Source organism: Asterias rubens, chromosome 3 (genome assembly GCF_902459465.1).
Source record: "Asterias rubens chromosome 3, eAstRub1.3, whole genome shotgun sequence".
NCBI lineage: Eukaryota > Metazoa > Echinodermata > Asteroidea > Forcipulatida > Asteriidae > Asterias > Asterias rubens.
In genome coordinates, this window is record NC_047064.1 from 4,134,453 (window position 1) to 4,147,268 (window position 12,816).

Below are 12,816 nucleotides of genomic sequence, written 5' to 3' on the forward strand. Positions count from 1 at the left end.
TTGTATTGAACATGCTATGCCTACACACAAACACATGGGTCAACATGCATGACAAGTATATGAAAAAAGTTTAGTTTAAACCATGTAAATAGTGAACATACATAAACGTGTACAATTAAAGCCCTGTTTCACATTAGACAAAATTTCCTCAGAAATTCTCTGGAGACTTGGCCGACCTTTTCGCACATGAATTTGTTAACCCTGGCAAACTCCTGGGAAACATCTACCAGGCATGCTAGAGAAACAACTAATCCTATGGGGTTAGCAAACCGAGTGTTTAATTTCCCAAAGAAAACTGAACAAAGTGTGAAACGAAAATATTGGTGGGAGGAGGTAATATTCCCTAGGAAGTTCTTGGGGGTTTTCTTTCATTCTTTCATGGAAACTTCTAATGTGAAAAGGGCTAAAGTATTTTATAATCCACTACTGAATACAGTAGGGATGCACAATGGGCTCTGACTGATTAACAAACACGACTAAAGCAGAAACACTTTCTCTTCTTTCATTACAAAAGATTATATATCAATAATAATAATTGCTCAATGCCCTATAATATTATTACTCTTGGTCACTTGACCATTTATTGCATCTCAGCTCCATTGGGAGTAGCCTACATGTATAGACCTTTATCACGGTGTGGTTATCTTGATTTTACTCCATTCAAACTCATTGTAAAACTAAACTTAGGCCGTGTCCGAAACGACGACTTCGGCTACAGCTACGTCTAGATCAGCGCGTCTACCAGTGTTGAAGAATAGGCAGACGCGCGCGATATAGCCGTAGCTGTAGCCGAAGTCGCCGTTTCGGACACGGCCTGAGGCTGGACGAAATAATAGTCTGGTACCATGCGCAATGAATGTTAGCATTTACTACTGTTATTGGAAACAGGGCACTTGACCAAAATGGTGACAGCGTCATAAAGGTCTATACATGTAGCATGTGCTGCCAAGTACATGGTTCACCAAGCCCAAATCAAACACAAGAACCATCTCTGCCCTCGCAGGTACCCATTTACTCATGGGTGAAAGTGAAGCAGAATTAGCTTTGTACACCTTTGGTAAAAGGCTGTTATACACCCCCCCCCCCCTAAAAAAAAAAAAATAATAATAATGAAAATGCTAATTTTTCTGATTTATCAGCTTTGACATTCATGTCTTACCGAATCCCAGTTCCCATGTGTGAATCATATTACTGTACAGGGCACATAATTCAATACGCACTCCTGTATGAATACCAATGACTGAACTTGTACAAAGGGTTGTCGACCAGGCATGATTTGTGGTTCATGTATGGATTCATTTATTCGTAGACTGTGCAAGTCTCATGAGTATTCCAACATTTTAACCCTCCTACTGTTGGACCAGTCAATATTCTTAAATCTCTTAACAAAGTTCTTTTACTGAATGAACAGCATTGGATCCCAATCCCATCCTCTGATAACTTCATCAAATTTGGTGGTAACATTTAAAGGTCTCAGGGTCATAGATTGGTTTTTGTCAACGTAATACTGATTCATTTTTTTAAAGAATTTTTTTCAATAAAGCTACATTAAAAATCACCTGAGGAAGTTTCAGTTGAACACAGAGTCTACTTTTGAAGAAACCAACAAAAACTGCCATGGTACTATTACGAACATCAAACATGTCAAATCTATCCACGTTTAGCGAGGTGACAGTGGGTACAAAATGCCAATTGCAGAACCCTTAAACAGACCCTACAGAAATTTGATTGCCAAAACTTGTCTTGCGAGTTTTAAAGATTCAAAATTGTTGACATACTTTTATTGATTTCTGATCAACGGGACATTTCAGGCAAAATAACTTTAAAGGATGCTTACTACCATTCACATCTTTGCTCCAATCAAAATATGCAATAAGAAATACGCAATTTTTTATCGAAGGAATTTTAAAGGTCATGATCTGTGCCATGGCGACGGTTCACATTTCAAGATAATTTGCATCCAACTAAATTTTTTTTTGTCACCATGGCCCGCTAAAGAATAATATGAAACCGAGCTTGAAGAGAACACAATGCTACAGTAGGAATTCTTTATTCCTGGCTCACCCTGGGGGATAAAAGGATTGTCTCTCTCAAAATAGATTTTTGAGACATAGGTTAGATAAAGTAAAAGCCGTTATTAGAATGAGAGCCTTGAGGGACACTAGGGGGCAGCAGACTTATCAGGGAAACTTTCCATTGTTTACTTAGTTCTGAGCATGCAAATTTTTAGAAAAAAATCCTTGTAAGCTAGATTGTATGTAGTGTCCCCAACATTCTCCTACACTTGCCCAAGGGATTATGCCTTTCAACACTAGGTGGCAGCAGACTTACCAGGGAAATTTTCAATTTTTAAAGTCATTCTGAGCATGCACATTTTTAGAAAAAATCCTTGTGATGGTACATTACATGCAGTGTCCCCAACATTCTCCTACACTTGCCCAAGTGATCACGACTTTCAACACTAGGTAGCAGCAGACTTACCAAGGGAACTTTTAGAAAAAAAACCTTGTAGGCCCTAAACCTGTACATTACATGCAGTGTCTCCATGTTTGTTATTTGCTGTCTATAGGCCTAAAGGCCTTTTAAAATGTTTACACTTCCTTCTCTTACGGCTCACCCAGATTTTTTTTTTTTAATCGTCCTGGTTTTTGTTACTGAAGGCATGATTTAATCAACCTTGCCTCAATGTTTATTAATGTTTTATATCCTAGATGCAATAACAATATTCTAATTTTATATATAATATTACTGAATGTGTGTACTTACTGGGCACCAGGTGCGGTGACCTTTGAAAGAAAAATGTGTTTCACTGAAAGGTTTCCCAACAACAAATTTATAATAAACAAAAACATACACACACCTCAGATGAAGTGATGGGTCTTTGAACTGTGACAAATCCCTGCGTACTAAAAAATTGCTATCTTTCACTGTCACTACACAGCCGTGATGCACAAGTTGGACATTATCTTTACAGTCCAATGGAGTGTCCATGTGGTAGTCTTGTTTCAGTTTTAGCAATCTTGCAAATCCGTGTACTCAGTGTTCACTTTCTCTTACTGTCAGTGATGCACAAGTCTGACATTAAGTTTACAGTCCAATGGAGTATTCCTGTAGTCTAGTTTCAATCTGAGAAATCTTGCAAACGTAAATGTTGAGGATCGAGTCCATCTCAAACAGTTAAAAGGTAGTTTAAAGGTTCGTCAAATCTGCTCAGTATTAGGGCTCACAGGTGGTCATTTTTTGCGTCACTTGCAACCAAAGAAGCGAAGTAGAGGAATACCAGAAGAAAAACTAAAATGAACAACATACGATCTGAACGGAAGCAGCCTGTTTCAACTAAGGACTTTTGAACGTGTAGCGAACATTTCCATGGTACAAAAACTAATCAGAAATTAAACTTTGTTACTCTAAATTTATTAATCCGTTTATCTCGTGCAGTTTATCAAAGTCTTCTTGTACAGTCGACATGAAGATCTCTTGTTGTATGTTGTTCACAGAAAAATTGTCCAAAATGTAAATAGGCGCAAAAGCCGCGCGATTACTTTTATAGCGTTTGGATGGACGACATGAGTTCCGGTTTGAGAAATTCCTTCTGCTGCACGGTACCCTGCGCAGCGGTGATCTCTGCCATGATGGCTGCATCCCAAGAAAAGTTTACCACAGCTGCTGGAGCCTGTCAAACAAAACACAGACAGCATTAACCAACTTATTAAGTTACAAGTAATCAACTTGAGTTTAGAAAAACTAACTTGTGTTAAAAGTAACTCACTTGAGTTGACGATAATCAACTTGGGTTAAGAGTAGTTAACTTGGAAATCCCTAGTGATTATGGTAATATGATTAACAAATACTGTGGCGGAGAAATTATTTGGTAACTGCTGTGTCACCATACTAAACGTGTATGGATTTGATGTTCTTGAAGAGTTGGGGTTGACCCGTTGTTTCTGGTTCACCTAGCAATCACACCGAACAGGTTTCCTCAGGCTTGCTAGCTACAGTGGTTAATTTCTCTTCTGAGGCAACCTTAGCTTCATTACTAGAAGTATATACTGTATAATAATAACAATGATGCATTTCTGCCTACCAATCTGAGTTCAGCTAGGCTGCAATTCTCTTCACTGAACTTCCTCCCTGTGGCATCGGTAAGGACAAACGGCTGCCAGTCATTCACCAGCATGTTTCTGGTAAACTCAAACAACGCTGATAGCTTCTCGGTGGCATGGAAAGTTCCTTGAAGAATAAGAGAGAAAATGCAAACATTTAAGAAAAAAACACACCCTTATTGTTGTAGTTATTAAAAATTGAAAGTGGTGAAGCGAGAGCTCAGGAGATGACTTGAACAGCTTAACTCTTTTTTGTTGCATGTGACTCCAAGTCAGATCCCTGAAAAAGGCTATTGTTATCAATGTTGTCACTGCAGCCAATGACCATAGCCGTAGCCGAAGCGTTTGATTTGGAGCCGGCATAAGATTCTGTTTTAGACTTCATCAATGTGTGATAAAGCATCTGCTGTATAATCGGTGCTTTATGATGCCTGGGGAAAAGACAGAACTATAAGCATCTGTGACGGGTTTCAAAGCCACAACTTCCCCATTCTAAAGCGGATATGTTACTGCTTGCCCGCCAGTTTGAAACCTAATACATAATAAGCAGTGGTTTGTACTGCCAACAAATATGCTAAGTCAGCTGCTTTATTCCAGAGAATAAACAATAAACAATAACATGGTTTGCCCTCGATGATGCCAAAATAGGAAGTATGCGGTACTGTTAAACAAATACAACATGGTTTATACTATGTGGACTGCGCCTGAGGTATTAAAATGTGACAAACTACACCGGTGAGAATTATGTTCTCGATCATGAATATGTATGAGGTAAAGTAATTTTATGTAAATACCTTGTAGAAGAATACCGTCAGGGAAGCGCACTCTGATGAGAGCGTAGCGATATCGACGTAGATTTTTCTGTATCTCTGCCTCCCTCGTGGCTTTTGTTCGCAGCTGAGAATTGCGCTCAATTTCCTCTGTCCTGTAAACATTGAGATGGAAATTCTTCAGGTTTTGTGACCACGTATTCGTAAAAATCTTTGCTTTGCGATATCAATGATAGGGTTCACACTGGTTCCGATTGCAACAGGTTAGTGGTGGGCGAGTGGGTATCTTTTCTTGCCTTTCACCTCACTGCGATTCGAATCCCACTATGTGGATTGGGTTTTCAGTCTTTACCTGATTGCATGGGTTTTCCCTGAAAAAAAATTCCCTGTAGTTTTCCTCTGACATCTAGAACTGAAACTTCCTCCTTTGTCTTCTCCACATTGGGTTATTGGCTAGTACAGCAATTAGGTTTTAACTATTTCTAAGTGTGCCTGGCTTAAGATGTTGGAGCCGCATGGTGCTTTTGGCAGCCAGCCGCATCGACCCATAAATGAATACGAATCACAGGGAGGGAAAACAGGAGAACAACCTTTGAGGCATAGCAGAGAATTAACAATTAACTCAACTCACATGGCCCCAGCTGGAAAAAAAGAGCTAGGGCCAAAGTGATGAGAAGAGAGCGCTTTACCCACGAGCCAACCATGCCACCCTATACATTACAGTTGCCTCGCTCTAGTAGACAATGGTAGAATGTAAATTTTTCTGATGAAAAAAAAAGATAAGTACCTGTGTTGTTGTTCTCTTTTGACCTCTTCTGATGTGATTCTGTAGAAGTCTTGAGGGAGCTGGAACCGAGTTGCGTGAGTGGACGCTTGATACACCTTCACACCCCGGTGGAGGGTGGCTTTAACGGGCTCGGTGCTTCTTAAGATGTCACAGGATGATCGTAGACGTTCTATGTTAGTTATTGCATCCGGTGACATGACAAGGAAATTTTCCTCTTGGTCTGATGAGAGGGCAAAAAACATCAAGTAAGAAACAAGGCATAAGACAATTTCACAAATTTCTTTTGGTAGAGCGCCGGCACGTTAATCCGGAGGTCGTTGGTTCGAATCCCACTCTAGTCAATTCTTTGTTCAACCCCAAAAATCATTTACAAATTTACCCAGTCAGTTTCCGTTGTGGTTTATATTGATAAATTTCTTTTGTAACTGTGTAAAGTGACTGGCAATTTGTGCAGATACATTTGAGTAAGAAACAAAGCATTTAATTTTTTTTTTAAATTTCCTTTGTAGTCAGTGAAAAGTGTCTGCCAATTTGTAGCTGTAGGTGTAACATACGTTTGCATGAGAACGGGGAAGGTCAATTTGCTTCGGACCATACAGCCTGTGCTGCCAAGTATCTTAGTGCGCAGAGTTCAATAAAGCCTGAGAACAAAATCTTCAAGTATTGTCGTCTAGTTACTGAAACCAAAATTTCTTGATTTATGCTATTCATAATCTTAGGCGTTAAACCAATTTTTGTATAAGAGAGATTGGCTGTTGCCACCTTGGCGTTTCTATCCTCTTGTGGGAGTTTTCCTATAGATCCCATCACAGGAAGATAATCTAAACAAACAACAAACTCGGCCTAGACGCTCTTAGTCTTGTTCCACAACGCTACTAGCCTCAGTTCCTAGACGCTGCAAAACTCATCAATCACGAATACCTAACCGCTATTTAAAGACACTGGACACTATTAGTAATTGTCAAAGACCAGTCTTCTCACTTGGTGTATCTCAACAAATGCATAAAACAACCAACCTGTGAAAATTTCAGCTCAATTGGTCGTTGAAGTTGCGAGAAAGAAAAAACACCCTTGTCACACGAAGTTGTGTGCTTTCAGATGCTTGATTTCGAGACCTCAAATTCTAAATCCGAGGTCTCGAAATCAAATTCATGGAAAGTTACCTCTTTCTCAAAAACTACGTCACTTCAGAGGGAGCCGTTTCTCACAATGTTTTATACTACCTTCCTCTCCCCATTGCTCGTTACCAAGTAAGGTTTTATGCTAATAATTATTTTGATCAATTACCAATAGTGTCCACTGCCTTTAAACCGCTATCACCCCTCGCCACCTGAAGTGATAGCATTTACGTGAGTGATAGCACCCTCTGGTGGCAAGCGGTGCAAGGGTGTTAGCGCTTAGAGTAGGTTTTCATAACTAAATGCACTCGTTACTGTCAACTGAAGCCATTTGGAGCAAATACTATGAATGTAGAATGCGACTGACCTTGATGAGGCAGCATCCGAGGAAAGAAACCCACAGCTTGCAGGAACTCATGAGATCCTTCAAGACTCGCTACCTTCTCAGTGTATGCCTTGTTACCTACTCGTATCTTATGGTACTTCTCCTCTGTTGGATTATTGCACACATTGTCGATATACCTGATAAAAAAAACAACAAAAACACACCAAAGAGAAAGTTTGTTATGTTTTCTCACTGTATTTAAGGAGCAATGGTCAGCACATACTGACATATTTAAATATTTCCATTGTCTCAACCACATTCTACACACTAGCCATATATGGCTTATGTGCCATGATATCCTAAGCTGGACCATGCCACGAACTAGAGGGGGTGTCAATCAACATGGGACAGTAATTGGTTAGAGGGGCAGGACAAAACTCTGCACAAAATGTCAATGGTAGGTGAAACCAATAAAAGTTAACTAATTAAGAAAAAAAATTAAACTTAAAATAACCCTGGCAATACCTGGACATTAACAACACACTTAGATAAAAAGAAATCATAGAAATAATGCAAAAGGCAAACCCACTTAACTTATGGAAAAGCTTGACGTAACTCGTACCTGAGGGACTTTGCAATCAGACAGGTTCCTTACTGATTTTTCTTTTAAGATTGATGTCACTTGGAGTTGAAATACATTGTAGAGCTCCAATAACAACTTTGAAGGACTTGAGACATTGTCAAGCCAGAACACCAATAAAGTTGGGCCGTATGAATAAACTTAATCTACGTGTACATAACATGAGAAGTAAATGTTTCTGAATTGAATGTCTCAATTGGTTTTTAATGTGAGTTGAACTTACTTGCACATGATCTCAATCCCCGCTAGACGTTTCTCCTTGTCTTTGTTCAGTGTGTGAATCATCTTAGCTGAGGCTTCGATGGGTTTTTCTGGAAGGAGCTGTTTATCCCCCCAAAAGACAAAAAAAACAAGTGAAATTTTAAAACAAAATATCACATATTACAGCTTAAAAAACTCTTTTCGTTGTGTAAATCTGTCATTTTTTTGTGTTCAAATATTTTGTTGGGTATTTGTATTACTTTTCTTAAATTGTTCTTGAAAAAAACTTGTTGACAGAAAATGGCTGTTTTGATCAGTGATACCAGTCAGCAGGCATTCACGCTGTAACCGCCGTATAGCCAGGGATCACACCTAAGTTTCTGATACAACCAGGGCCCAATTTCATAGAGCTGCTTAAACACAAAATTTTGCTTGAGCAAAAAAAATCCTTGCTTAGTAAAATCAGATTACCGGCCAAGACTCCACTCAATTGTTATGCTAAGTAAGCAACAGCTAAATACCAGTCACAAGCAATGTATATGGCATGAAATTTTGGCCAGTAACATGTGTTAAATAAGCAAACTATTTTCGTGCTTAAGCAAATTTTTTGCTAAAGCAGAGTGAAATTGGCCCCAGGAAAGAGGCAGCAGAGGGGTCACCTTGAGGGGATGCAACTTTTTGTTGAAAATATCAAGTAATAATATATTGACAGGTCCATGAAGCTTACCCTTGTGAGTAGACACTCTTGTAGATGTTCATCCACACTGGATCTTGGAAACACACTTGAACATTCCAAGGGACACTCAAAGAAGATGCCACTGACGGACACTGGAGCTTGGTCATCATGGAAGGATGGTTGCTCAGGAGGAAATGTCTTGCTTGCCGACGCCTTCAGAAGATGGGAGATGAAAAGACATGGTGTAAGCAGCGTTCGCCCTTAACAATGTTCTTGCGGCTTAATGTCAAGTAAAACACCCGAGGACCAGTTGAAGTTCACTCCAAGTGGACCGGCTGGCTAGTTTAGTGTTGGAAAACATCCTGTTTCAATATGAATTTTGGACAAGTGCAAAAGCTGACGGACCTGTGAACTGAAAAGCTTACTGGTCCTGATGAATAGTCACTGAAAAGGTTAAGAGCGAACCCTGAAAAGTATGTCTAGGCTGGGGGGTGATGTGGCTTAACCAGCTAAACTGCGCTTAACCAGCTAAACTGCCTTCAAACAAATTGAACATTGCACACAAAGTGTGTAGCTGTGTTTCACATCTAGAAATCTTTAACCCTCCTACCATCTGACCATTCAATATCAGGATGGTTTTGAAGGATGTATACACTATGCCGGCATGTAATTGATAACATGTGATAAATGCGTCTACAAAGCATGTATACAAACTTCTCTGTGCAAGGTGGTTTAGCCATACACAAACCTGTACAGCCAGTTGGCTCTGAATGGGTGTCAATATCATCACTCTGTGAGGAGTTTAAATTACCTGAGATATTTGTCCTGCCGCCGCTTTCTCTGCTTTGATCTCAGCCAAGGCTACAGAAAAATCAAAAGAAAGTCAACGAAATATCTTTCATAAATAAATACTTTAATACAGTATTTTCATCAAGGAATGTCAAATCCATCCACATTGAGGCAACAGCTGGTTCTTACTCCATCTCTGTTCCAACTGTTCACAATCGAACACCACAGCATATTGAATTTGCAAAAATCACCTTTAGATGATCTTTGAAGATTCAAATTTGTCAATATACTATTATTGATTTCTGATAGGGATACTCTCAGGCGAATATATATTTCCCAGGATGCTTTACAACCACAAAATAAGTAAGATTTCAGAAAAAAAGTACACAATTTTTTTCCGGAGTCATTAACAAGGAAAAAAGTATGTAAATTTTTGAAATGGTACAACAAACAGTTAAAACCATAAACCACAAAAGTGTTGTTTTTGAGGTGTTTTTCAATAATGTGCTTTACAACTTTAACAATATAATAATAATAATAATAATAATAATAATAATAATAATAATAATAATAATAATAATAATAATAATAATAATAATAATAATAATAATAATAATAATAATAATAATAATAATAATAATAATAATAATAATAATAATAATAATAATAATAATAATAATAATAATAATAATAATAATAATAATAATAATAATCTTGTATTATATAGCGCTTTTTCACACCCGAAGGGTGTCCCAAAGTGCTTCAAGTTATTACCCCTGGGAACTGGGCCTTAAATCATTCCTTAAACCATCTCAGTTCCCTGGTGGGGAGTATGCAGCCTGTGCAACAAATATGCGCTACTCGGCTTAATCAATCACAAGAACCACCTCTGCCCTCACCCATTTACCCCTGGTACCCATTTACCCCTGGGTGGAGAGAAGCAATTATAGTTAAAAGTGTCTTGCTCAGGGACAAAAGTGTCACAACCGGGATTCGAACCCACACTCTGCTAAACCATAAGGTTTATCGCGATTCAGAAACGCAACGCATTGTGGGAAGGAATATGGGTTTCTACTCGCGCACGCAATGCTTACACCTTTGTGTGGGTTCAACAGCGCCCTCTCTTGATATTTTGCTATTTGCGATAAACCTTATGGAGCAACAAACTAGATTTATTGCTCCATGCTTGAATTCAGTGCTCTTTTTATCCGCTCGGGCACGACACCCTATTGGTGGGCAATATGAATTGTGTGGTTCCCATCACCTTTCGCTCTGGCTGATCTGGCAGATGCAGATAAAGGCCTGTCTGGTTGCAGCCGAGCGAGGGCAGCCTCACCAGCTCGCTGAGCACTGGCTGCTGGGGCCACTCTCGGTGCTGCTGATGGCTGTCTGTTTGTGGCAACGGGCCTGTATTTTTGTACAAATAAAACACATGTTTATAAAAACTAAAAACAAAGAACTTAAAGCCATCGGACCCTTTCGGTAAACAGTGTTGTCCAAGGCCCACACTTTGTGTACCACAACTTCTATACCAAATAACAAACCTGTGAAAATTTAGGCTCAATCGGTCATCGGAGTCGGGAGAAAACAACGGAAAAACCCACCCTTGTTTCCGCGCGTTTCGCCGTGTCATGACATGTGTTTAAAATAAATCCGTAATTCTCGTTAACGAGAATTTATATTGTTTTGCTGTTTTCTCAAAAAGTAAAGCATTTCATGGAATAATATTTCAAGAGAAGTCTTTCACCATTGCCTTCTGTAAACCCTGAAAGTTATTTGTAAATCTGTGAACTTTTTTTGTTTGTTTTTAACCGAAAAATTTTAAGAGAGTATTAAAAAAATAACCTCCTCGGTATTTTTTTTCAAGAATGCTCAGCAAAACATTCAGTCACATGATTGTGATCATCATGAATTGTGAATTGAAATAGCGTTTGATGAAACTTTTTCGGTGGGCAAATATTTTTATATGGCCTCAACATTATGACATATTTTTGTACCTTGTAGAAATGCCTAAAATACCAAACTTTTTGCATTTACAAGTGCAAATGACTAGTGGAGCCTTACGTGTTTCTAAGTTTTGGTCAAGGGAGAGAAGACTCTTTGCTTGGCAAATAAAACCACACATTTTTTATCTAGGGACTGTTTACATCGCGCACAGAGAGGTAAAAGATTTGCCACGATTTTAGGGACACCTCGAAAACAGGACCTCCTACCAGAATAAAATCTAAATATATGGAGTTTCCTGTTGATTTTGATCGAGTTTTTTGAGAAAATAGCATAATTAATTGTTACTAAGTATTATATATAGCATGATGATAGTATTATATTATATTTTATATAACACCCAAGCAGATCCTTGCCATTTGATTGGAGGATTGTCCGTCACGTGATAGCAAATAAAAGTACCATTGCACGCTGAGTCACTCGCCGTGCTTTTTCGTTCCATCCGAAAAGTACCATTGCACGCTGGCACGCTGCCAGCGTGCAATGGTACTTTTCGGATGGAACGAAAAAGCTGAGTAAAAACATCACTGTCTTTGGTAACGCAGCAGGTGTTACTGCAAGAAGGCATAGTAAAATTACTAGCATTCGGCTTCTACAGTTGAAATTGTTTGTTTTGAAAGTTGTTTTGAAAACAAATAATGAATGTGTTTCATTCGTGCAATGGTGCGAATATGTTCATTCGTTGAAAGCTGGAATGTTCCATTCAACTCGGCTCCGCCTCGTTGAATAGAACATTCCATCTTTCAACTCATGAACATATTCGCACCATTGCACTCATCATAACCATTCATTATGTGTATAATATCAGCATTGATATCAGGTCTCAGGATTATGGATAGGCCTATATTTTTTATAGCATGATTACAGAATAGTATTATTTGTTTTACTAATTTAATTTATTTAAAAAAATAATAATTAAGGCCTACATTTGTCTCTGCTCGTCCAATCTGTGCCCGGTGCCGGCTTGTTTGAACTTGTGCTCCGTTTTCTTACTGTCAAAAAAATTCTGTAATTTCTTCATCTTGACACAGACGTCCGTCTACAACAGATTTATACGCTATTGTTTTTATTGCAAAATACTCGATCGATGTTTCATCGGAACAAATTAATAAGTCATAAGTTGACCACCGAAATGTGGATCTCAATTTGGTGCCAGAATTTTAAGTTTTAGTCAAATGCCGATCATGAGCGTCACTTGGATATGAGTAGTGTGGGTGTGGGGTCGTAGTAGGGGGGGGGGACTATCACGGGGTTTGTGTTCGGGGGTTTCAATTTTGATGTAAGATTGATGAAGTATTTTACAATAATATATATTCTGATCGGTTGTCATTGAGTATACCCTACCTCTCCATGCCATGCTTAGAGCAAGGTGTATCGATACAGGAGGTGAGTGTGAATGGTTG

The 12,816-nt window shown here is 38.8% G+C and overlaps 1 protein-coding gene across 1 annotated transcript; it reads right to left on the reverse strand.

The window, feature by feature from the left end:
* Positions 1–817: 817 nt before the first annotated feature.
* On the reverse strand, positions 818–12,559 carry LOC117288388 (UBX domain-containing protein 6-like). The gene is made up of 10 exons (XM_033769233.1): positions 12,340–12,559; positions 10,674–10,816; positions 9,432–9,481; positions 8,672–8,833; positions 7,967–8,064; positions 7,146–7,300; positions 5,661–5,880; positions 4,898–5,028; positions 4,085–4,230; positions 818–3,673 (listed from the first exon to the last, which is right to left on the reverse strand). Exons 1-10 carry the CDS (start codon positions 12,432–12,434, stop codon positions 3,545–3,547), a joined length of 1,329 nt encoding a protein of 442 aa, XP_033625124.1. The 5' UTR covers positions 12,435–12,559; the 3' UTR covers positions 818–3,544.
* Between the last annotated feature and the right edge of the window lie 257 nt (positions 12,560–12,816).